Genomic DNA, 26,543 nt, shown 5'->3' with positions numbered 1-26,543 from the left:
ACTTTGGGAAAACCACTAAGTCTCGGTTATTTTCTATAGTGGTATTAAAAAATATACTCTACAACAAATGGTATACTCTTCAACAAATGTTGTTGAGAAAACTGGAAAGCCACAATCAAGGAAAGGAAAGTCAGACTACAATCTATACCATACACAAAAAGTAACTCAAAATGTATGGAAGATTTAGATGTAAGACCCGAAAGTATAAAATATGTAGGAGAAAACATAGGCAAAATACCCAAGAGCATGGACTTTAGGGATGTCTTTGGGGACTCAACTACAATGGCCAGGGAAACAAAGCCAAAACCAGACAAACTAATACATCAAACTAATACACTTCTGCAACGAAATTATCATTAACATGAAAAGACACCCTATTGAATGGTAGAAAATACTTGCACATCATACATCTGACCAGGGGTTAATATTTAAGATCTACAAAGAACTCATACAACTCAACAAAAGGAAAACAAATAACCTAATAAAAAAAGGAGATAGGATCTAAATAAACATGTCTCCAAAGAAAACATAAAGATGGCAAACAGGCACATGGAAAAAGGAAGGGCCAAATGGACTGAGATGCAGGTTTATGGGTGCTCTGGTGCTGGGCATGTGTGATGCCATCCAGCTGAGAGTGTGTGAGCCTATATTCCTAACTCATATATTAGTGCAAATCAGTGTTACCTCAATAAAAAATTATACAATTAAAAACAACTTTGGTAATGCATTCATATGTAATATATTGATTGCATATATAAAAATGAGTTTATAATATATATGCTGCTTTATAAGCCAATTAATTATTCTATAAAAATAATTGTGACAATCTTTTTCATGTCAAATCTGCATCTATGCGAATGGCAGTCACATTTTTTCATACAAGAGTCTTTCTTCCAATATAATTTTATCTTAAACCCAGTGCAGGACATCCAGTCTGAAGCTGGATGACAGCCAGAACCTTCCAAAGGAAGGTTGGAATAATTCCACCTGCCCTGGAATAATTCCACAAAAATGAGTCCTCTGGGGATCAGTGTGTGAAGTGCAATTTGAAAACCACCCATAATAGAACATTTTTTTCCATGGTTACACCAAACTCCATTTTTATAGCCAAATAATATAGCCTGTTATTTAGTATTTAATAGTTTCCAATTATTTTTTATTATACATAACCATATGCATCTCTTATGTATCCATATGTATCATCCTAAAGTTATTTCCTAAGGAGGAACATTTAGAAGATTTTGACAAATGTTGTTCAATTTCTCCCAGAAGAGTCTACAGTTATGATTCCCACCAGGGTATCCTTCCCAACACTAAGAGGATTGTGCCTCTGAATCTTCTTTTCAGGTTTGTATGTTTTCTTATCCTGATGTTTAATCCTGCAGTTCCAGCTGTACAAAAGAGCACTTCTATTACTTTTTGTTTCTTTTTTTCTTAGTAGCTTCTTTTATGACCTCTGCCTTCATATGTTCTTATTTCTTTGCCAGAGTTACTTATATGAAGGATATTAGCTTTTTGCCCTTTTATATGCAGAGGTTTCCTTTTCTGTCATTTTGCTTTTTTTTTTCCTAATTTTTTTTTTTAATTTTATAGAGGCATGTTTATTTATTTGTTTGTTTGTTTTTTGTTTATACAAGCACTGGGTACAGTCAGAAGCGCGGGAGGGTGAGAAAATTCACCAGAGCCAGAGCGGGGAGCAGAGCAGGCAGAAGGACCGAAGGACACTGCTGAGGGGAGCAGCGGGCGGCAGGAGAGGTCTGCGCGCCATGTGGGACCCTCCTCCAGTGGCTGGGGAGCAGCCGGGGATCGAACCGGCGCCGCAGAGGCTGCGGGCAGGTTCGCAACCCAGCGCTCAACTGCTGCGCCACCGGGGAGGCCCTCTGTCATTTTGCTTTTTAAGTACATTTACTATATATATCATTTCTATAAAGAATTTCAAATGTTCCCTGTAGTAAAACTATATACATTACCTTTACTGTTTTTGCTATTAGTTTTATTTCTAGAAACATCTTTTCTTACTCAAAATCATAAAACATTTTATTAATTCTCATATTTTTTCATGTTTAAAATTTTTACTTTTTTTGAGACTCTACCCACAATATGGTGGAATAGAGAGGTTGGGATTACCCTCTCCCTTATAAACTACTATAAAGAAATTCACTCATGGAAGACCCAGATGCCATCCCATTGATAAGAGTCCCAGGACTTTCCCATGGATATCTTGAACTAAGATTGATATCAGAAGGAAAAAGAAAAAATATTGGATGGTTTCACTTATAGGAGGAAACATAGGGGAACCAAATAAAGGATTATGAAAAAGAAGACAAAACTAACAGCCAACTATAAATCGGAGACATTCAACAGGGGAGGGGGAGGGAGAAGGATTAAAACAGGGGCAGGATAAGCACAAGAGACCATGGTGATGGTTCACGGGAGTCCTGATGGTGGGAATTTTATGGAGATTACACCTGAGAGGAGGAAGCAAACTGCACAAAAATGAATAATGACATAAAATATATATAGAGAAATTAAAAAAAAAAATTGATGGTCTCTGAGGAGAAGTGAGAGGAAGTCAAGGTTGGGTGAGTGGATACCCCAGCAGGCTGGGGTTGACTGCAGAAGCCACTTGTGAAACTCTAAGGAGTTCTAGGAGAGTGGGCACAGACCTGCCCTGGGGCAGTGAAAACTCTGAGGTGCAGACCTGGGAAATTGGGATCTCTTTAGTCCAAAAGGACACTGAAACCTCCTTTTCTTCTTCCCTCCCTTCCTCCCCTCCTCTCTCCCAGAAGAGATCAAAGAGAAGTCAGGATGAGCCAGGTCAGACTCCAGGAAAAGCCAACAGCAGAAAGGAGGACTTGTGAGATAACTCTTGAATGCCTTGGGGAATTACACAAACAGCAGGCAGTTATTGCAGTCCTGCAGAAGTGGCAGCAGAGTGGGGGTGGGGTGGCAATGGCCAGTGCTGGAAGCCACAGTGACAAGTTAGCATATGCTTGTCTGCCACTCTCTGGCATAGCACTGCCTCCTGGCCAAGCACAAATTAGACCCAGAGTATGAGCCTGGTAGTCCAGACTTAGCTCCTCTCACTGGGAGATCAGGCAGAGAGAAGCAGGGAGGTGGGGTAGGAAATTAAGACAGCCTAAGCACAGAATACAGCCTGCTGCAGAATGAAAGAAGAGGAGGTAGAGGTGACTAATTCCATTCCTCAAACTGAAATTGAGTATCAAAGCCCCAGATTCCCCAGCTGACCCTTCCTTAGGCCTAGGTAAATAAAGAAGAGAAATAAACAAAACTGAATTCCCAGTACCCCAGACACGTGCGTGTGCACATGCATGCACACACAGACACACACATGCACACAGAGTAAATAAAGTGACACACATGCCTAGAAGCAAGGGACATCTCAACACAAGATGGAAAAGCAAAATGAGGACAGAAGTCCTGGGACAAATAGACAAGCTACAGAAATAGAGGTCCTATCAGACTAAGACTTCAAAACAATATTGAAAATACACCAAACAAGGATTTCCCCAAATTTAGCCCAGACACTCCGCAGGCAAAAAGAGGATGGAAAAAAGTGTTCAGAATCCTACAAGACAAGAACTGTCTTCCAAGACTATACTCTCCTACGAAAGTGCCATTTAAGTATGAAGGTGAAATAAAGGCTTTTCCAGACAGAATTGATGGAGTTTACCACCACCAGACCTGCCCTTCAATAAATGTTGAAGGGAGTTCTACAAAATAAAAGAAAAAATGAAACACAAATTTCTGAGCAAAATGGCTAGCAATACAAAACCCAAAGCATGAGCAAGAATATTGAGTCAACAATAAAACACTAAGGGGGAGGAAGAAATGGACAAAACCTTCATAGTCAAATGTCAGAAGGCAGACCAGCTCATAAAGGACTTAGGACACAGGAATTAAGTAAAATGCCCTTGGTAACAACTAACTAAAGATCCACAACACAGATGCACAACAACAACAACAACAACAAAACAAAGAAACTGATAGAAAAACTAAAGAAAGCTACCCAGAAAAAGCAAGGCAGAGAGAAACAAAAGAAAAAAAGAAACAAACATAAAACAATCAAAAACAAAATGACTGACAATAAACAGTTCATTCAATAATCATCCTAAATGTGAATAATCTGAATTCACGGATTAAAAAGACTAACAATGTGGGTGAAAAAGTTTTAGGTAGAGGGGGACAAGAAATGGAAGGAAGTGAACCATTTATTAATGTAACAGGGTGGTCCCCAGGAAAGGGGGAGTTTCCAGGTTCCCTGTCCCACCCAAGGGAGGGTGGAGCTGAACAGGGAGAGAAGAAGCTGCAGAGGAGACTGAGGAAGGAAGCAGGATGGAGCCAGAGGAGCCCTGGAGGAGGCACATGGGGCCAAGAGACATGTGAAGAAACTGCGCTTGCCTTTTGTTCGTGGACTGGGTGACACAGATGTGGGTGAGAGACCCGAGGGGAGGTGACAATGGAGGCTTTGATTTTGATTTTGATTTTGCTCTTTTCCTTCTGGGCTTGTCTGGTTGTTTCTGACCCTTTTCTGTGGGTCCCCACTAGAAGATGCTTTGGACTTGTGGCAGGCTTTGGGGCCTTGCCCTGGGCCAATCCCATTTGGATGGACTTTTACCCACGAGGGGACGGGTAACTTTGGGTGCTTGATTTAGAAACTAGATTCTTTGCCTTTCCTGTATTGTTTCCTAATTGTATTAAAGTTCCTTCCCATTAAAGTCTCATGTTTTGTGTTAATGCGGCAGATGGCAGAACCCTATATAGAATAGAATAGGCAGGTTTGTGGGGTTTGGGCTGCCCCTCTCCCTGCCCTGTAACATTAAGAGGATAATAGTAGGGAAAACAGTTTCATCCATACCCACGCCCGCTTACCTGATTAAGCTAGCTTACCTCCTTGCAAGAACTTCATGGGGTAAACGATGGCATGGTATCTGTCAATGCTGAGGGACACCAGGACATAGGTAGAGGCATAGAGCAGCACAACCTGAAGACAGGAATAAGAGGGGGTACATGACTTCATAGAGGTGAGGAAATGCATGTAATGGGAAGGATATTTGTGCTTTTTAGAAAACCTCGACACTGAACCGAATGAAGGGTGAGCTTTGGGTTAGGAAGAGTCATTCCACTGACCAGGAAGCAAGTCGCTCTCCTTGGTGTGGGAATTTCCCTTGTTAGTGGTGACGGGTGGGGGTGCTCCCCACTCTTGCTCTTTCATTCTGTTGGCTTCTTGAGGCTCTACATTTCAGTATCAGTCCCTCTTGACATTTGCATGGTACATTTGTTTGCAAATGACTTTTAAAGCTTCACTAATTTTCTTTGCTACAATTGACATTCCACCGTAATCAGAATAAAAGTTCAGTTTCCTTTTATCAGTGTGAGTTGTTGAGAGGTGATAGCATGGTTCCAGGAAACCCATATGCTGTTTGGAATCATTTATCATCATCTGTGTGTCACCCTCCGAGCTCCCCTCACCACTCACTTCTCTAGCAGAGCTGCTTGCTAGGGTCAGTCCCTGGGTCTCCTCTTCCTCCTCCCCACTCTCCTTTTTATTAACCTCCCCCATGCCCTTTAATTATCCTGTGTACAGTGCTACTTGCATATTTCTGCAGGAAAGGGAAATGGGATGTAAGAGGTAAATATCTCTTGCGGAAAAGGCTACTCAAAATGCAATTAAATGAAATACCTCTAAAGGGTGGTCAAGGTTGGAAATTTTCAGGTGACTCTGAACCTCATTTCTATCAACGATATTTCTGTTTTGTAAACTTTAGGTCAAATATAGAAGATAAAAGAGTAACTCACAGGCTTATGTCTTAAGTCTAAGGATGAGTGTCTGAATTTCTTCTAAAATGAAATAGAAATATCAAAACTGGCAATAATTTTGTGTTGAATTTGTACTTTTTGTTCTTTTCCTGGCTCAAATAGTAATTTGCTACATTATTGTTCTTTATTAATCTTTTTATATAACACTATCACAAACACACCCCTGCACTAGTGTTGTGGAAGGTGCCACAGGAGGGGGTAACTGTCAGAGAGTGAAGATTCTCTTTGGGGATATGAAAAGACATTCTTCTCTTGCTAAAAAGGTGACAAGTTGACAGAGAGAGAAGTGACAGCCAAATTTAACAATAAAAATATCAGACAGTTGTTCCCTTAGAGATAACGGGACCTTCTATGTGTGGCTCATGAATTCACTAAGGCTGCCCACACGCAGTTGAGGAGGTGGCATCAAGGAAGTGGGAAAAGAGTTCCTGACGGCAGCAGAACCCTGTGGAGTAAAACTTCATGGTGAGAAGTTCACAAAAATCTGTGCCATCGCCACTGGGTTAAGCCAGGGGCTCATACAAGTTTGGAATCTGGAGCAGGAGGAATGGCAGCAGAGGGTTGCCCCAAGGGCAGGGAACAACAAGAGATGCATTGGAGACACAGTCAACAAATGCTTAATTTCAGGGGTCTTCAAACATTTAAGCAGAGTGAAAAATTAAGATTAAAGGTGTCTCAGATTGTCTTTCCTGTCTTGCCTCTTCTCCACAAAAATCAATGCCAGAAAACAGCACAAAACATGTTTAGAGCTCTGAAAGAAAAATTATGATCCAAGAGTTTTATAAATATCATTTCAGTGATAAGGAACAGAATAATTTTCTTAGATATAAAAAAAGGGATGAAAATATAACATTACACTCTTTATGAAAAATTTTCCTTGAGGAAATATTTCTGCTGATGGAGAGTAGTTTCAATATCAAGAATTCAAGAAGAGGGAAAAAGACAGAATGGTAACAATTATGGTAAACAATGAGTCAGAAATACAAGATACTTGCAAAATAACTGAATATGCATTTCAAGTAAAAAATTGGGGGAGTTACATGAAGGGAGAGTAAAGGAACAAGTCATTTTAAATTTCCATTTAAGCATTTTAAAGATCACTTTTGCTTTTTATTTTGAGATATTAAATTTAAAAATTAAAGAGAAGTTATCACAGTGAAATAAAAATGGAGAAAAGTAATGTATTAGTTTCCTATGGCTCCTGTACCACACTGCCACAAACTTTGTGGTTTAAAGCAACTTAAATCCATACTTTCACAGTTGTGGATATCTGAAGTCTACAATCAATTATACTGGATCAAGAAAAGGTGATAACAGGGCCAAATCTATCCCTTCCAGACAGAGGCAGCTGCCATCATAAATGGGGACATATCAATTTCATCGCCCCTGTCCTTGGTTACAGTGTTTTCTCCTCTTGTGTCTGTGTGCCAAGTCTCCCTGGCCTTCTCTCTTGTAAGATACATGATGATTACATTTGGCCCCAAATGGATAATCCAGAACAATATCTTCATTTCAAAATTCTTAATCACACCTTCAAATCCTTGTATGCCATATGAGGAAATTTTTTAAGGGTAAGGATTTGGATAACTTTGAGGAGGCCATTTTTCAGTCTACTACTGTTAATAACAAAGTAGTCAGGGAAAAAAATAGGAACTTTTTAAAATATTTTATTTTATATAATTCTTACATCATTTTTCATTTTTGCACAATGTATGCATTTTCATTTTGGTTAAATTTCCCATACAATTGCACCCACCTCCCCTACCCCCGTCTTTTGAACCTAATCCTTCCTCTCCCCGCCCTACCCCCCGTAGTGTGTCTCTGGTTTATGGTTGCTTGTTGATTTTAATTTTTACTTTATTATAATTAGGTTTTTTTCCTGGTCCCTTATTTAGGTTTTCTAAATTCCTGCTATAAGTGAGACCATCCGGTATTTTTCTTATTTCTGACTTATTTGCTGAGCATGATCCCTTCAAGCTCCATCCATGTTGTTGCAAACTGAATGTGTTTATCTTTTTTGATTGCTGAGTTATATTCCATTGTATATGTACCACATCTTCTTAATCCAGTCATCTATTTTTGGGCATTTGGGTTGTTTCCAAAGCTTAGCTATTGTAAATAGTGCTGGATAAACATAGGGGTGCAGGTGCCCTTTGGAATTAATGTTTCTGTGTCATTTGGGTAAATACCTAGGAATGGAATTGCTGGATCATATGGAAGCTCTAAGTTTAGTAGGTCCAGAAATCTCCACACAGCTCTCCATAGTGGTTGGACCAGTTTGCACTGCCACCAACAGTGCAGAAGAGTTGCTTTTTCTCCACACCCTCGCCAACATTTGTTGTTGCTAGTTTTTTTAATATGTGCCATTCTCACTGGTGTGAGATGGTATCTCATTGTAGTTTTGATTTGCATTTCCCTGATTACAAGTGATGTTGAACATTTTTTCATATGCCTGTTGGCCATTTGCATTTCCTCTTTGGAGAAGTTTCTTTTTAGTTCTTCTGCCCATTTTTTGACTGGATTATTTTCTTTGTTGTTGTTGAGTCTCATCAGCTCTTTGTAGATTTTTGTGATCAGTCCTTTATCGTTAGTGTTGTGTGCAAAAATTTTCTCCCAGTCGGTGGGGTTTCTCTTTGTTTTGGTTATTGTCTCTTTTGCTGTGCAGAAGCTCTTTAATTTGATGTAGTCCCAGCTGTTTATCTTTGCCTTCACTATCACTGCTTTGGGTGATGTGTCTGTAAAGACATCTTTGAGGTGCATGTCATGTAGTGTTTCGCCTATATTTCCTTCTATATAAAAAATAGGAACATTTTTAAAAATTCAACACAAAGATTAAAGCAAATTGGCAGAAATAACATCAAACACAATTTGTCACAATAAATATGCATGGCTTAAGCTTCTTCCCAAAATCCAAATATATACTAATTAGAAAGTAAACATCTAAAACTAAATGATTCCCAAAGCTTAAAAATAGAGTAATGGTCAAAGATGTATCTAACAATTAAAAGCTAAAAGGAAGCATTCATTAAAGTCAACTAAATTAAATTCAAAGCAAATAGCATTGCATGGGATAAAGGAATAATTTATATAGATGAAAGATACAATGTATAATAGCAGTGGAATATTAAGAAGCCTACATGACAAGTATATGCAGATACTACATGCATATCTAAATACATATGTATAATTAAATATATATCTTTATATATATGTATATAACTCAATGATCAGAATTTTAGAGGGAAAGTAAATACCTAGATAGAAATAATTTTTAAGAATAATACATATTATTGTTGAATTCTAGATAACATTTTAAGAAATTGTCATATACTTAACAACTAAGAAAAGAGACTCCAAATAGATTCCAAAAAGTGGAACTTAAGCTATTCAGATATTTTAAACAAGTAATGATAGTTGAAATTAGTATCATGGCTATTTTCTTTAACTACAATTTGGAAATTTAAACATTCTTGTAATTAACTTGAGTGAAGAAGGAAATCAAAGTACAATTATAGTCAATTCATAAATGTCAACAATGAAAATTTAAAATATCAACAACATATGGGATGCCATTTGGAGAACAGATGGCAGATTTGGGACATATGTCTGAATTTTCACTATCCCATCCCTAAATTCTAACAAAAATGACCTAGGAAATATAAAATAAAAGAAAATCTTGCAGAGGTGTGAGGCTTAAAAGCAGGAAACTTGAAAAAAATTACTTAGAAAAATGCTACATTGGATTCCTTTAAAGAAAGGATCCTTGGACTTTCATAAATTGGTATAACTTATTCTTTAGAACAATTTTAGATGTACAGAAAAAATCAAATAGATAGTATAGAAAGCTGCCATGTTACCCTCCTGTCCCTTTTACTAACATCTTACATTGGAGTTCATTTATTAAAATTGATGAATCAATATTGACACTTTATTATTGGTATTCCAATTAAAGTTGCTATAAGTTTCACTCTTTGTGTTACATTCCATGGGTTTTGTATATGATGAGTCACTTTTCTTTTGCTGCTTTTAAGATTCTTAATTTTTTTTTTGCTCTTTTTATTTTATGACACATTTAGATATGGATTTTTTTCAAGTTTCTCTTCTGGTGTTTATTGAGCTTCTAGAATAGGTAGATTGTTATTCTTAAAGTTTTGTCAGATTTAGCCAGTAGTATTTGAGATATTACATCTATCATTTGCAATAAATGTTAAGCATTTCTAAACCTTTTCTTTCTTTTCCTGTGGAATTCCCATTATGAATATATTGGTATACTTGAGGCTGTCTTATAGGTCTCTGAGGCTTTATTCAGATTTCTTCATTCTTTTTTCTTTCTGTTCCTTTGGTTGAATAATTCAGTCCAATGGGCTCATTTTCAAGTTTGCTGATTCTCTCTTCAGCCTGCTTAAATTTGCTGGCAAATCCCCCTAGTGAAATGTTTTACTTCAGTTATTATACTTTTCAACTCCAGAATTTCTATTTAACTGTATTTTATAATTTCTAAGTCTTTATTGTTATTCTCTACTTGGTGACACCTAGTTTTCATAGTTTCTTCTAATACTTTACACAAACTTCCTTTAAGTTTTTGCACATATTTAACATAGTTGATTAAGAGTTTTTTCAAGTATACCAATGTGGGGTTTACTTAGGAACAGTTTCTTTTGATTTTCTTTTTATCCTGTGAATGGATCATACTTTATTACGCGTCTTGCATTTTGTTGTTGAAAAGTTACAATTGGATTTGTACCTCTCTCTGGGGTTTGTGGTTGTTGCTGTTTTATTATTATTATTATCATTATTATTAGTTTTTATTTAGTGAGTTTACTAAACAAATTCTGTAAAGTATGCATTCTTTGTCCTGTGTGGTCACTAAACTCTCTACTTAAGCTTAGTGATTGGTTAATAAATTGAATAGCAATTTTCTTAAGTGCCCGGAATCAATGTCTCCTAGTCATTGCAGAGTGACTTGTGTGAGTGTTAAGGCATAATTTTATCACTCAGTCAGGTGGCTGACAACTTTGCCTTTGCCTTCACTTTTTGCCTGCACAAAACCTCAGGTCAGCCAAAGGTGATTTTGTAGGTGTCTCTGTTTCTTCCTGAGCATGTACACAGTCCCAAGAATACATTCAGTTTTCTAGAATTCTTAATATGTCAGAGATTTTCAAATCCCCTATGAATATTTCACTACCCAGTTTATGTTTTCAATTTTCTATTAGTTTATTGTTTTCCCCAACTTTTATTAATCCTTTTGACATCTGTGGAGTTAATCAATTGCCTGTAATTGTTTTTGACAAATGTCCCCAGGGAGGAGGTTTATCATTGAGTCAAATAAAATACAGACAGCCTTGCAAGTGGGGTCTTCCAGAGAACCACCAGACATATTGAATTATGACACTTTACTGGGAATGAGGCTTTTCAATCCTCTAGTCCTCTTCTTCTCTGTGTAGTGGTGCCAGACTCTGTTTTCACTGTGAGCGCTACCACAGAGCTGGAGACTGGATGATGAGACTAGTACAAGCTAAAACCCCACAAATAATATTTTTCTTACTGAGATTCAGGCATTTTATTGACTAAATGCTCCCTGGATTATTGAAAACCTTTGATTAATCTCCAGAGTGGTTAAAAATTGGATTCTGAAAATTCTGAAGAGTTTTCTTGTTTCTTTTATGGAGAAAAATATTGCCGTTTCTTATTCTGTCATTTTTGCTATGTCATCAAAATATATTTTGTATTATTTTAATACTCATTGGAAATACTGTTAGAAGAATGTTACTGGCATAAATAATTCTGAATCAACATTTTAATTTAGTAATTAGGAAAAAAACAGGTTTTGTTTTTGAAAAATGGGCAGATAAATGTGGTAACCAGCTTCTAAGATGTCCCCAGTGATCCTTGCCTCTGGTTTTACTCTCTTTTATGACTCCCTTCCCTTGTATTAAATTAGGTGTGACATGTGTGAGTAATAGAATAATGTGGAGGTGATGATATATGACTTTACAGACTAGTTCATAAAATATATTGCCGTTTCCGCATTGGTCCCTTGAATTTCGTATCCTTGCGAAAGCCAGTTGCTGTCTTGTGAGAACCTGTGGATAAGAATACCTGCAGAGAGGCCCATGTGAAGAATGAGAACTTATCCAAAATCAGCAGGAACTTGCCAGCTTCATGAGGAAATGACCTTGAAAGTGTGCTCAGGCACAGTCAAACCTCCCAATGACTATAGTCCTACACAACACATGTAGTTCTCGTGATAACTGTTCACTAGGCCTGCCAAGCCACACTGTTTCTGAACTCTACTCTTGACCAACAAAAACTGAGATAAGAGGTATTTCTTTTTCTAAGCCACTAAATTTTGGTGTGACTTGTTTCTCAACAAATGATACAGCAAGCAATTGATCACATTTACTTAAAAGGGAGCACAAATCTTCAAAGAGAAATTGAAATATGTTCTAAAAAATTATCCCTGAGAAAATACCAGCCCCGGACAATAGAGGCAGGTCTTTCACTTCTACCCAATGTTCAAGGTTTTGTTCAGAGCACAAAGAAGATTGCAATTGTAACTATTCTGTACCATTTTCTGAGGATGGAATAACTCCATTACCAAGATCTGAAAATGATAGAATAAATGAGAAACATAATCTCATTTATGAACATAGATGCAAAAATTCTAAAAAAAATCTTATTAACAAAAGGAATCTAGGAGCAGATGGTTTTTCTAGAAATGCATTATAGGTCTACGAAGCTACAAAAATTTAGACCAGAAATACCGGCATCAGAATTGAAATATGTTATTGAAAAATAACTTTAAGAACCCAGAAACAGGACATAATAAACCTAATACCAGTTATAAAATAGTCCATTCTTTCCATTCTTAGTCAAAGTATCTTAACCTATATTACATACATATGTGGTATATTAATGCATTTAATTATGTAATAATATTTATATGGCATATATGTAATAATTTACACCAAATATATTTGCCTAGTTTTTATATATTTCACACTGAAACATTTGACAGGCAAAGCATAAACACATTCAATATAAAAAAATAGAGTACAGCAGTAATTCAGAAAATACCAAGTTTCTTGGTTATACAATAACTGAAAGTAGATAATTTAGATAAAAAGGCAATTTAGAGAAAAAAAATTAAAATATATTTTTAAAAGTCCAACTCAGATGGTAATATGTGAAAAGCAATTTACAACTACTAGAGTATTTTAACTATTAGAGCTAAATTTGAAGAGTTAAAGTTAGAACACCTATTCCTATTTTCTAACAAAATGCCTAAGTTCATCGAAAAGAATGGTACCTGGTGTCAGTTACTTTTGGGGAGTGGAGAGATGGTAAAAAAAAAAAGCGACAAGTTTTATGAAGATTATTTACCTGAATGTTTGTCCTCTCAAAATTCACATTGGAATCCAACCCACCAAGCAAGAGTGTTAGATGGGGACTTTGGGAGATAATTAGGTTAAAAGGATGGAGCCATTCTGCTGTGATTAATGCTTTTAGGAAAGGGCCTGAGAGAGCACCAAGCCCCTTCTGCCAGGTGAGGAAGCAGGAAGTTTGCTACCTGGAAGACAACACTTACCTGACCATGCTGGGCCCTGAGCTTGGACTTCCAACCTCCAGAACTGGGAGAGATAAGTGCTGTTAGTAAGCCATTTGTTCGATGATATTTTGTTATTGCAACCCAAATAGACTGTGCTTGCTTCGGCCTCACATATACCAAATAGACTAAGGCAGAAAATGTCAAAAGTTTAATTTTGACCCTAAAATTTTACTTACTGCTTAAAATATGAATGTTTATGTCTTGTTATTGCTTATTTGGCTTCCTCTATGTATTATTTTTTGGCAAAAAACCCCACATTTATAAATCTTACAAATTTTACTTGTCTTTTCAACTAGGAGGGAATGAGCAGTTTTCTTGCATAAAAGTGCAGGATTTATATTATTTTCCTTAAGAAGAATATTAGAGCTAATTTTGGTGTCAGTTCGCCTCATCACATTTGGAAGGTACTACATACCTGCAAGTAGCGGACCCCCCGGCAGACCAGGTCGGGAGCCAAGAAGTCTCCGGTGACTCGCCAAATAATATCTGTCAAGATGTTAACCAATCCTGTGAAAAAGTCTAACACAAACACACAAGTGGTTAATTTTAGTCTCTCAAATTTGCAGCTGTGCATAATAGAAATGAATTCCTGAGGATTTTTTTTTCTGATTTATCAGGTGGCTGTTAATGAAATAAATTAAGGCAAGGCAGGAGTTGCTTGGCTTTCATTGGGTTTGTTACACCTCAGATGTAATCACTTCAGGAGCATTTGGTAGTGACTGAAAGAAAATCACACTAATCATAGAGTTAATCTTTTTAAGTCACAAAAGAAGTTTTAAAGGGATTTAGACCTATATTAAAGCCAGGGCTATATGCGTATTGATAAAAGCCAAAATGAAAGGGAAATGTCTAACAAAAACCTCTCAAAGGTCCCCTTTCTTCACCCATTAGTTTATAACTTGGACCTCTTGTCACCTCTCTATCATGAATTGTAACTCCACTCTCCCCAGGTTCCCTTCTTCCTTCTTTCAACATATGCCTTTGGAAAAAGTTTACTGGATGACCTATCAATTGAATTAACTTAGTTGGTTAAACGAAGGACCCTAGGCCAAGATCTGATGCCAGGATCAGAAATTTTGTGTTCCTGATCATCTATACTCATTTCTATAACAGATTTTGTAAGTTGTAAATATTTCTATAATGAAAATGATAAAATATACTGCTCACCTAGAAGCTCTCTCCTACCCTCCATGACTGATATCACTTGTGATCCAGAATCTTCTACAAAACACAGCTATAGTTATTCTCTACTGATTGATGGATAGGACTGGAACTTAAGAATATATAAGCAAGAATTCACTGACTTGGGGTCACTTTTTTGGGACGTGGGAAGTACACCCTTTCCATGACGCAAGAGGGCTGTCACACTCATTGCTAGGGTAGTTTTTTAGAAACCTGGAGAGTGATGGTTATTACTGAGAAAAATAGAAATGGCTGAGTTGTCCTGGTAGACAGTAGAGAAAAGAATAAAAAGGTGGAAGGAAGTAGGCATGCTGCAGTGGTTACAGTATGTGGTCAGAAGATCCACTAGAGAATTCTCTTCTATGGCAGCATTCAGAAGACACATCTTTCATCAAGGCTACCAGAAATACACTGGTGAAGAAGCTCAGTGGTCACTTGTATCTGCCTGCAAGGGCAGATGGTAGGAGAGGTGGCCACAGAGTCAGGGCTTATGACACTATGGGAAATGTGTGCCATGATCATTATCCCCCATTATCTATGGTTATTCATTTGGGTGACTGGACACTGAGGAGAGAGAAATATTTAAAAATTTTGAGGAATGTTAAGCACAAGTATCTATGTTGACATGATACCTAGAGATCGGAAGTGTCATTAAGCAGTTATTATATCCTTGGTAAGGATGTATTTAAAGTATCTAAGGATGATTTAAAAACTATGAGATAAGTTCCCCATTTTATAGATGACTAGACTAAGTGAAGTCAAAGAATTTTCTTAAGATTTCATAGAAAGTTAGAGGTTACCCAGTTGTAGTGCCAGCAAGGCACAGAGCAGGTTTTCTATGGTCCGGGTAGACAGGTAAAGGAGAGCCCTGGAGCCCCAGGCTTTCAATGATCTTTCTACACCATTTGTAGTGAGGCAACCAGGTTCAGGGCAGGCAGAGGGGCTGGGGGGCCAGGAGGCTGGTAGGCCTCCCAGCCCTCAGTAAATCTTCACTCTTTCTAGGCTCCCAGGTGTTCTCTCATGGGCTCATCCTTGGTCTCTACTGCACTCCGCTGCCAGGCCCTCTACAACCATGCTCTGCTGCCCCACGCCTGTGACGTTGTCCTTACATGTCTGGCCTACCGGCTCAGGCACGCCCACTCACTACGCCCACACCACGCTCCAGGTGCCGCTATCAAGCCTGTGTGTAAGAACACAAGTGTCGATATTTGATGCAAATGGCGGGAGGGCAGAAAAACCTGATCACTTCCGTTTACCCTACACCAGGTTTATAACCCAATTTCTTAGATGCCCATGTCCATGGTCTCCAGGCTATTCTCTATGTGCACTAGCAGAAACTGTTAATTCCCCTAGTGAGGGAAACCTGTGGGGCAAAGGGTATTCTGGTTTCTTGTGGCCAGTGCAGGGAGTCAGGAATGTTCCCACTTCCCCACAGCATATTCTCTTGGGCTTCCCCTGAGGCTCCCAACTTGCTAATTTTGGAAGAATATCTGGAACAGTAAAATGGGCTGACAAAATATCCCCACAACACACAGCAACTTGAGACCTCAAGGGAATATGATACCTGTAGGGTAGGTAAAAGGTATCAGGCTTTTCTGCCCTCCCGCCATTAGGATGGATGATGGAACCCTGTGGTCCTGAGTGCATGCCTGATGGCGGGCACCTGGAGTAGGGTGTGGGCATGCGTAGGTGGGTACACCTGAGCTAAAAGAGACTGGTTTATAAGGGTGGTGCAGCAGAGTGCGGTGTGCTGGTAGTGCGGTGTCGAGGGTGGAGGAGTGGAGTGTACGGAGGAGTACGGCGACTACAAACAATGGCGAAGAGCATGTGGCTGCTAGAACTGTTCATAAAACTACCCGGAATGGGTTGGTTGCCTTACAATACCATAGGAAAGAATGATTCCACAGAATCCAACCGCAGATATGGAAGATCTTCCTCTCAAATAGAGTTCAAGGGCCTCCCCTGGTGGCGCAGCTGTTGAGTCTTGATCTGCGAGGCTGTCCGCAGCCTCTGCAGCACTGGTTTGATCCCCGGCCACCGAGCGAGGGTCCCACATTGCATGCAGACCTCTCCTGCCACCTGCTGCTCCCCTTAGCAGTGTATTTCGTCAGTCTGCCCGTTCTGTTCCCCACTCTGGCTCTGGTGAATTCTCTCACCCTCCTGCACTTCTGACTATACCCAGTGCTTGTATAAAAAAAAAATCTTTAAAAAAAAATAGAGTTCAAAATTGCCTTGATAAAGAAATTCATTGCCCGTGGTCATCACTACACTACACTCCCTGTGATTTTTTTTCTTTTCTTGTCTCCTTCTCTCTCTTCCTCTTTTCCTCCCTCTCTTACTTTCTAATGCTTGTTCTATCTGTTCTTTTTTATTTCCCAGATTAGTGTACAAGTATGAGGCTCTGTCCCCTTTTTATCTCCTCACTCTGGCCATGGCTGCCCTTTAATCTCTTTTGGCCCCTTCTAATTACAGAACCACTCTACCCTTAGAAATTGCTTTTACTCTAAGAACTGAGGAGGCAAAACTTCCCTGTCTGGATCTTCGTAGATAACACCATCAAGTCTGAGCCCTCCAGCTCAGTGTGAAAGCTTTCCACACCTGGCAGTGTCTACCTCCCACCAAGTGAGCACCTGGCATTTTTATATTAGACATCCTATCAATCACATCTTGTGTCTTTGATATGCATTCCCTCTGCACAGAATGGTCCCCCTCCATTTATCAGCCTATTGAATTCTTCTTTGTCTTTTGATTTACAGCGAATATAACCCCTCTCCAGGGCTTTCCTTGACCATGAATGTGGTGTGGTCCATCACAGATGGTGTGTGGCCTTCCCAATCTGTCTCTTCCTTTGGTTTCTCCATAGGTAACAACAATTAGAAGCATTGATAACCACATAGGAACTAGAATAAAAGTGTTAAAAGGTGAAAAGAAATCTCATGGCAGTTTTGGGGAGTAAGAGAAGTTCTAATGGAGAAGCTCAGGTTTCAACAGGTTCATGAGAATTGTGGGTTGCAACCTGAACAAGTGGGAATTTCATGAAGTGTTTTCCAGCAGGAATAGCAGAATGAGCAGAATGCACATTGGCATTACTTGGCTATTCTCCTTTAGTTTACGTATTCCTTAACTTAAAAATAATGGGAAATAAACTAAACATGTGTCTCTAAATTTAAGTAGCTATATGAACAATTATAATGTATTCCAACAAAATTTCTTCCTTGCCCTGGAGCTCAATCTTAAATAAGCCCATATCTGTGAATGGAATTGTGCCATAGCATTTGTTATTTGCTATTAGGCAAGTGATGCTTTATCTGATCAGTAAAAAGCCATTTAGCTACCTAAGTAATTGAGTATATTGCAAATAAGCTGTTCCTAAATGGTAATTAACAGGACCTTCGGAACAAAGGGTACACTTTAAAGACTTAATTGCCTCCATGTAGAACTCCAGCTTTAAAAAATCAGTTCAGTGAAAGATTCTAGAAAATGATAATACTCAGAAAAGCCAACACAGGCTCATAGCAGGTTTATTCCTTGGGTGGTTTCTTAAAATATAAATGTGGATTCGTAGATGAAGCGCTACTATGGGTGGAGTGGGGAGCAGCCAAGAATGAGGTAATACCTGAGTAAAACTCTGAAGGATTGGTAAGGATACATCAGCTGAAAAGGTTGTGAAGGACATTGATTGTACCGAAACAGCAATGAACAAAGTTATGGAGACAAGAAAAATGAGATGAGAGGGTACATGATTTATGTATGTGAAATAAGTTGTTGAAGATTAAAATAGAAGCTGGAAGTTCCAGGAAAGGGACTAGAAAGACATGAATCCAGACTTTTTAGGGTCTCATGTGCTAACTAAAGGATCTTGCCTTTTCCCTATATACTCTGGGAGATATTGAATGCTTCCATATTTAAACATGTGTTTTAAATAAATCTGGAGTTATTGTGAGGTAGTTACAACTTGGTGGTTACAATAATGGAATTACCATTCAGAATTGTTAGGAAACAGTGCAGAATTCAACAAGAAGATAATTAGTACCCGATTTATGTCAAACAGGAATAAAGATATAGAGAAGGATAGAAATTTGAGATACAGTTTTTAAGATAGACTAAGGAGGTTTTGGTGACTGAGTACCAGATGTTTAAATGGGGGGTAAAGAGAGTAGTCTAAAATGTTTTATGGGTTATGGGCTCTGACTTGGATGTGTCTGCTAGATTTTGGTGCCTTCAACTAAGTCTGAGAATAGAGGAGGAAAACTTTACTATATATGGGCAGTTTTCAGTTATTCCAAATAAAGCAGATATGAATATTCAAGTATGAAATTTTGCATGAACATAAACTTTCATTTTGCTAGGATAAATACCGGTAGCCATATCCCCTCCATTTTGTAACAAAAATATTTCCCTAGCCTAAACATTAGGAATAAATGGTATTAAACTCTACCCACACTTTGTTCTCTCTTTTCCCTACTTCTCTTCATGGTTAACTGTTAGCTGGCTCCAATTGCATTTTTGGGAAACTGGGAAAATTATGTTACATTCCTAATAAAATTCTCTGTGTCTCTTTGAGGTTGGTAGTGGTATGAGACACAAACATCTGCTGATTGCTGAGAAAATACCCTGCTGGGAAAGTCAAACACTTTGACTCATGTCACACAGGCAGCCCTGCACCTCCTTGAACCCGAAAATGCAAAACCCCATAATTACCTCACATTCCTTCCCCTCACCTTATACAATCACAGCATTTCTGTTGTTTGGGAGCCACTTCATCAGGGTGCTAACCTGATTCCTGACTCCCTTGATGGCCATCTTGTACAATAAATGTTTCTGTGTGAAGACATTTCTCATGGTTCAGAATTTGGTTTTCTGGACATGAGAGAAAGACCTGATTTGGTTGTTTACTTACCCAAGAGTAAGACTATTGAAACATAGCTAAATACATGTTCAACATAAAAAACTGCTCAACAGTTTTCCAGAGCCTCTGTACCACTGTGTATTCCTTCCCAAAATATATGAGAACTATAGTACTTCTGCACCTTTGTCAGCACTTGGTATTGCCAGTCTGTTTTCTTTTAGTCATTTGACTAGGTGTATAGTGGTCTCTCATGGTTTCAATTTGCAATTCCCTAATGGTTAGCTATGTTGTTGCTTTGGTCATTCTCAGTCTTTCACAGCCTTTGAATTCTTCTTTGGATACTTTATTAGGTGTGGTCTGAGGGTTTGAATGCTCTCCTTTTCTCTTTCAGTTGCCTCTGTTTTCCTGCAATATCATTACTGCTGTGCTCAATGCTCAATGCAGCAATTGGTAGTTGCTGAGCCCATTTTGTCCCAGCTCAAGCTTAATCTTATATTAAACTATTTGCCTGGGCCTTAGGGTGAAGCATTCTCAGTGTTTCTATTTTCCTTCCATGGCAATCAAACTCCTGCCTGTATCTGTGTTTCGTGTGGGAGAGAGAATGTGTGCCCTTCCCCAATGGTTGGGAGACCTCTAACAGTATTGAAGTAGTTTCCTGAACCCAGTCATTTTACACCTCCATCACCAAGAGTTGAGAGGGTCTTACTGATTGCTAATGTATGTTTCTGTATGATTTGGAGGCAACAGTATTTGGTCCCACAGTGGCTTAGGGGTTTTGATGAGAGATGTTACTGGGCAGGGAGCCAGCATTTCATGTCTTTCCTATAGTCATGGTCTACAGCTTCCTGTGTACCTCCATAGTCTCTGTAGCAGCTCCTCAACCTTGCCATCATGGTTTCACAGAGAAGACCCAGCCACATTAACCATCTCCTTCAAATGTAGAGTAAGATAATGATTACAGAATGAAGGAAGTGGACCATTATTGGACATTTTGATCTCCAAGCAGATTTCAGCAAGATCTCTACCAGATTGTAAGCTCCTGATTGGCAGTGGCCATGCCTTCCCTATGTGTAAAATATTATTCCTTTTCATAGTGCCTGTGGAGATACTTACTGATTACTAGTTGAAGGAGGGAATATTGGCCGTTTAAACAGATTTGCAAACCTCTTTAAAATGCAAAGGCCTTTGATGTACAGAGAACTCAGCAGAGAAAAATTAAGTCACCATTTTCCACATTTATACTTGTTCTCAGTTGCTGCTTGTTTTCCCCTGCAGAACAGAACTATAGGAATAATGGGTACCTAGCAAACTGAGAAACTTTTTTTCTTGACAAGTGAGCAGCACAAATGTTTGCAGCACTGGATAAGACACTATTGAATACAAACACAGTTTTTATGGTGATACTGACATTTCTGATAGTGGAAGAGCCTTTTATCTCTAACTATGGTGTTATGGATGAGGTATGTTCTGGCTTTCTTCGAGGTATGTTGGTTGAACACAAGACTGTATTTTTTATATTGTTAAGGGTCCCTCTCTCTCCACTTTTCTATTTGAACAATAAAATGCTTGAGCATGCTTTAAATGGAGCAAGATTTGAACACCTTATTTGAAAATTTGCTTAATGATAGAACTTGCATTGTCCAACCTGATGTCAGATACTTAATTGCCAATTAAAATGATTTCTCAAAACATGAAGTTGTGTCTCTAAGTTTGGGGTTCATTTTACAATACTAATATGACTAGCTAAGTTTAATGATTTAAACGGTCAACTCCTTAGCTCTTTGTTAATCCCAGGAAAGTGGCCTGCACCTCAGCCATTACTGCTCAGTTAGGTAAATAATCATCACATTTATTCTCATTAGCACACTCTCTTCATAAAAAGCTTTGTTACCAAGATTTTCAACTGGTCTTAACAAGTCGTAAATGTCATTAGTGTCTCCCTTTCTCCATTGGTCTACCAAGCAAATAAAAATCAAGTGTCTAATTAAATAAATCCAAGTCCTCCTAAAACCTATTCTCTTCACTTATATACTGTGCAAAAGAATCTCAGAAGGTGAGGCAAAGTGTCTGGTCTAGGTCTTTAGTCACTGTTAGATGGTGACGAGTTTTAGCACACATAGATGCAGACATCAGGTTAAACAAGAACAAATCTTTCCTTGAAATATGAGAAAAGAAGGCATTAAGTCACTACTACTTTTCTCCTCATTACACTTTAAGGGGAATTCTTTGGTAACATGGGGGTAGGTATCATCACTGCACAATATGGGGCACAAACAGACCTGCTGCAAACATAAGAAAGTGCAATTCAAAACCACAGTGAAATACCACTCATGCCAGTGAGAATGGGCCATGAAGAAGACCAGAAACAACAAGTGCTGGTGAGAGTGTGGGGAAAGGGAAACCCTCTTCCACTGTTGGTGGGACTATAGCCTGGTTAGCCCTATGGAAAGCATGTAGAGGCTTCTCGAAATATTAAAAATGGATCTACCATATGACCCAGCAATTCCAGTGCTAGGTATCTAAACCTGATGGATATAAAAACACTAATTCATAGGGAAATATACATTTCTATGTTCACTACAGCACTATTTACAGAAGACATGCTCTGGAAATAATCTAAGTGCAGAAATACAGATGAGTGGGTCAGGAAGGTGTGGTACATTTACACAATAGCTTTTTAAAAAAAGAAAAACTCTTTCCAGTTGGAACAACATGGATGGAACTGGAGGGAATTTTGCTAAGAGAAGTAAGTCAGAAGGAGAAATATAAATACTGATGGTGTCATATGTGGACTGTAGAGAAGCAAAACAAAGGGTCAAATAAAGCCAAACCAATAAAAAAAAAAACCAACATAGAAATCTGTCTGTAGAACTGAGACTATCAGATGGGGAGGGTTGAGAACAAAGTGGGGAGGGCGCTCAATGGACTATGGTGGAGGATTAAGGACTATGGGTGTCTTTGTGGTGGAGGTGGTGTGGTAACAATACCTGAGGGGGGAGATCCCATACTTCTAAAACACAACCAAAGTTCTACATGAATGTTACATCAAAAAAAATTTTTTTTAATTATCTGGAATATTTAGAAATTCAAATGAAGGAGAGGAGAAACCATTTATAGTTAGTCAAGAGATGAATTCTTTGAATAGACTCTTTCCTTTGCGGTTCTTGTTCAAGGAAAAGCGTGTTGTAGCAGATTGAATGGAGGTTGCACCTTGCGGTATGGCATTCTCTCATCTAATTCTGCTGCAACCAGGTGTAAGTCTGGCAATAGGAAAGTGAGGCAGACATGGAGATACACTGCTCAGATTCCTCTTCAAGACAGAACTCACAGGCCAGGTGCAAGGAATGTAGTTTACTGGCATCCTAGTGCTTTTAGATTCCTCAAGGTCTCCTTCAGCTTTCTAGTTGAGAGCATGCTATTTTTAGTCTAAGCTCTGCAAATGATTGTGTGAGGTGTAGGTAGAGGCATCTAGTCATTTCCATCTAACATGGGAATCCTTTAATGAGCTGGCAAACTGCAAGTTTGCCATTATCCTCCAATGAATCTTCTTGCCCAATCCTGCTTCCTCCCTTTTCTTTTCATAAGTGTTACCTCCACCCAAACCTTGGCATATCTAATTCTGTTTCAGCACTGGTTTCCCAGAGAAACCAACATACAATAGGTGGTAAGGCAGGAAGGGGCACAAGATCATTTCCTTTTCTAAAAAAAGATGGTATTTATGGCTGCCTCTTTGCATATTCTGAGGTCTTAGCAAAAATTCTCTTTGTTCGAAAATAAGGCCACTGAGAAAACAATCAGGATCTAGAAACTACTATGGATGATGACATTTTGCTCAGTGTCTGTCTGTCATGCAGCCTCTGTGCCTGTGCTTGGGGAGTTTGGTTCCTACTCAAGGTCTGTCAGAATCACTGATTCACTCCTTGGAGGATGTCTTTCAGGACATTTTACTGATGTAAATGTCCTATATGTAAAGTTCCACAGAATCACTGTTCTTGATGAGGAAACATCTTGCTGTGCATGTCCTTCAAGATAAGATAAATCATATCTGATCAGTTTTTGCTTTTATTTTCACCTCTAGGGATCCCAGAATGAAATATGCTCAGTTGCAGTGACTTTGTAGTACCTCCATGTCTAAATTTGGGACTCGTCTTTCTTTGTAGTTATGATTTAATATTTTACACAACCTTCATATTTTATTTCGTAATTTGCATTTTACTGAGTCATTTTTACATGTCTGCAATGTATGCAGAACGAGTCCTGGAGTTCAATGGCAGGGTTTTAAAGCTGCCCTGACACGTGATCTCTGTGCAATCTTGGGCATGTTACTAGCCACACTGAATATATTTGATATCCACTAAGAAAACAATGATAGGGCCTCCCCGGTGGCGCAGCAGTTGAGCGCTGGGCTGTGAAGCTGCCCGCAGCCTCTGTAGCGCCGGTTCCATCCCCGGCCATTGGCGAGGGTCCCACATGGTGTGCAGACCTCTCCCGCCGCACCTGCTGCTCCCCTCAGCAGTGTACTTTGTCACTCTGCCTGTTCTGCACCCCGCTCTGGTGAATTCTCGCACCCTCCCACGTTTCTGACTGTATCCAGTGCTTGTATAAATAAATAAATAAATCTTAAAAAAAAGAAAACAATGATAATTAATATACTGACTGGCAAAATGGAACCAAGCGAATACTTGAGTGAATAAAACACAACAAAGGTTAGTTATTATGAGTGGTTCAGGGGTTGGGCCACTCTTTGTTAACAGGTATGTTGTTTGGGGCAATTCTTTGCATTCCAGGAAATTTGACATCCCTTTACTGAGTGATAACTCCGTATGCACTGCCATTTCCATATGTCCCAGGACCACCTCTGGCAGAAAATCACTGAAGTGTGGAAGGACATCTGGGCTTGGATTGAGATCTAACGTGGCATTCCTAGACTAGTCTCACTTAACACTTATCATGATTATGCCTCTGACCCTTTCACACCAATATATCCTGGTCTATACTCTCATTGTGTTTAGCTAATTCCATACCTGGGGCTGAAAATACAAGATAAGCCTGGAACATCTTGTTGAACATGAAAATAAGGACGTGTCCAAAGAATGTTGAGAAACATTTCCAAAGGAATAAAAGCCAGTGGTGGAGCTCTCTGGCCAAATTGGCAGTCTATGCATCAAAATTGATAGCAACAAATTATAACCCACTGAATACAATAAAACTCTAAAAGTACTTAATGATGTAAATAAATAAATGGATGAACAGAGAAAGCTCTTTCTTACAGGAGAGGTCAATGAATAAATATAGTAGCAAGACAGAATTAGAAAATTATCATTTGGAAACTTTCATAGTATTGATTCAGGCAAGAATCTATCCTAGGTGTTAACGGTTTTGAGTGCAGGTTTGAGGAACTACAGGAAATTTATGCAGTCTTAAAATATCTGTTAACTGCAAAGGGAAAAATAGTATCTTAACTTTGGATAAACCTGGCAATAATATCACTAGTACTGAGACATATTCTGTTTCTCCTGTTATTTTATGCTAAGAGGAAACACAGCAAAGTGTTACTATTCAGGATAAGTAATTTTGTAGTATTCCTCCCAAAAGTGCATAACGTAAATCTAATCAGGAGAAAATATAGAACAAACTTAGATTCTAGACTTTACTGTTTAAAAATATTTATGTCAGGCCTCCCTGGTGGTGCAAGGGGTTAAGACGCAACCTATGAAGCTATGCGCGGCCACTGTAGCATGAGTTCGATCCTGGCCAAGAAGCTACCCACATGGCACAGCAGACCTCTCCTGACTTGCCCGCTGCTCCTCTCAGCAGTGTACTTCAGTCAATCTGCCTGTTCTGTTCCCCACTCTGACTCTGGTGAATCCTCTCACCACCCACACCTCTGACCTGTACCCCAGTTCTTGTATGCATAAATAAATTTAAAAAAAGTTATGTCAAAAAGCACAATGAAAGACTAAAGGCTTTTCCAAATTAAAGAAGATTAAAGATATAAGACAACTGAATATGAAGCGTGATCCAGGATTTTGTTTGCTATAAAAAATACTCTCAGGACAACTGGTAAAATTTCAAGCAGGTTTGTAGCTTACACAGTAGTGCATATTTAGATGAATATATGGATGGATTAATGGATGGATGGACAGAGATAGGTAAGTAGGTGATAGATGAATGAATGGATGGATGGATGAATGGATGGATGGGTGGAGTGAGAGAGGAAGAGAGAGAGAGAGAAATGGTAAAACAAATGAGAAAAATGATGATAATTGAAGAATATAAGTATAGGGTACATGGAGATACTTTATACTATTTTTTAAAATATTTTCTATAATCTAAAATTATGCCAAAACAAGAAGCTACAACACAGTGTCCTAGTTGGAAGGACATGTGAGTGGTTTCTCACTCCTCAAGGGGCAGACCCTATTCAGCACTGTGAATCTGGCCCAGTACTGTATATGTAGGAAACATGATGAACAAGGCTATTACATTAGAAAATGAGTTTTATGATTGTTTTTTTTTTTCTTTTTACACTAATGTAGTCCTTATTGGCAAGTTACTATACAATGCATATGTTAATTACAGACTCAGAAAACGATTTGCAGGCAGTCAGATATTTGTTCCTTAGGGCCCAAGAGATACTGTAATTTCACATTCTCTGGTGGTCTGGCAGGCAGTTTAGGATTCAGATGTATAGATGCTATTCAAAAACAGTCACAATGGCTAATACATTATGTTTCTAATGTGCTAGGCATTGCTCTAAGCATTAGGTATTTTCTTGAGGAAATACCATGCATTGTTGACCTCTTGGTGGCTGGCACTGAGCCATGTGCTTTAAGTGCTTTACTTAATTGAATCCTTATGGAATGTCCCCAAGATGAAGAAATGATATTATTGCCTTTCTTCAGACAGCTTCAGTGACTGAAAGAAATTATGTATATAATCATGCCTGACCTGACCTTCATTGTTTGTTGAGACTGTGCCTGACTATCAATTGCAATGTTGGTTCGATAATAATGTCCCTGCTTCTAAGATTTCTGTACTTTTTTTTTGAGTTTCCATGGT

At 38.6% G+C, this 26,543-nt stretch overlaps 1 protein-coding gene across 1 annotated transcript in view; it reads right to left on the bottom strand.

Moving 5' to 3' along the window:
- Positions 1–26,543, bottom strand: part of NPSR1 (neuropeptide S receptor 1) — a 115,237-nt gene that overhangs the window by 21,002 nt on the left and 67,692 nt on the right. The window contains 2 exon segments of the mRNA XM_037517801.2: positions 4,912–5,005; positions 13,866–13,969. Coding sequence (XP_037373698.1) covers positions 4,912–5,005; positions 13,866–13,969 — 198 coding nt within the window.

Source organism: Talpa occidentalis, unplaced genomic scaffold, assembly GCF_014898055.3.
Source record: "Talpa occidentalis isolate TD23 unplaced genomic scaffold, MPIMG_talOcc4v2.1, whole genome shotgun sequence".
Classification (NCBI taxonomy): domain Eukaryota; kingdom Metazoa; phylum Chordata; class Mammalia; order Eulipotyphla; family Talpidae; genus Talpa; species Talpa occidentalis.
Note: the sequence above shows the minus strand (reverse complement) of the source record. Positions and strands in the feature narration are given on the sequence as shown.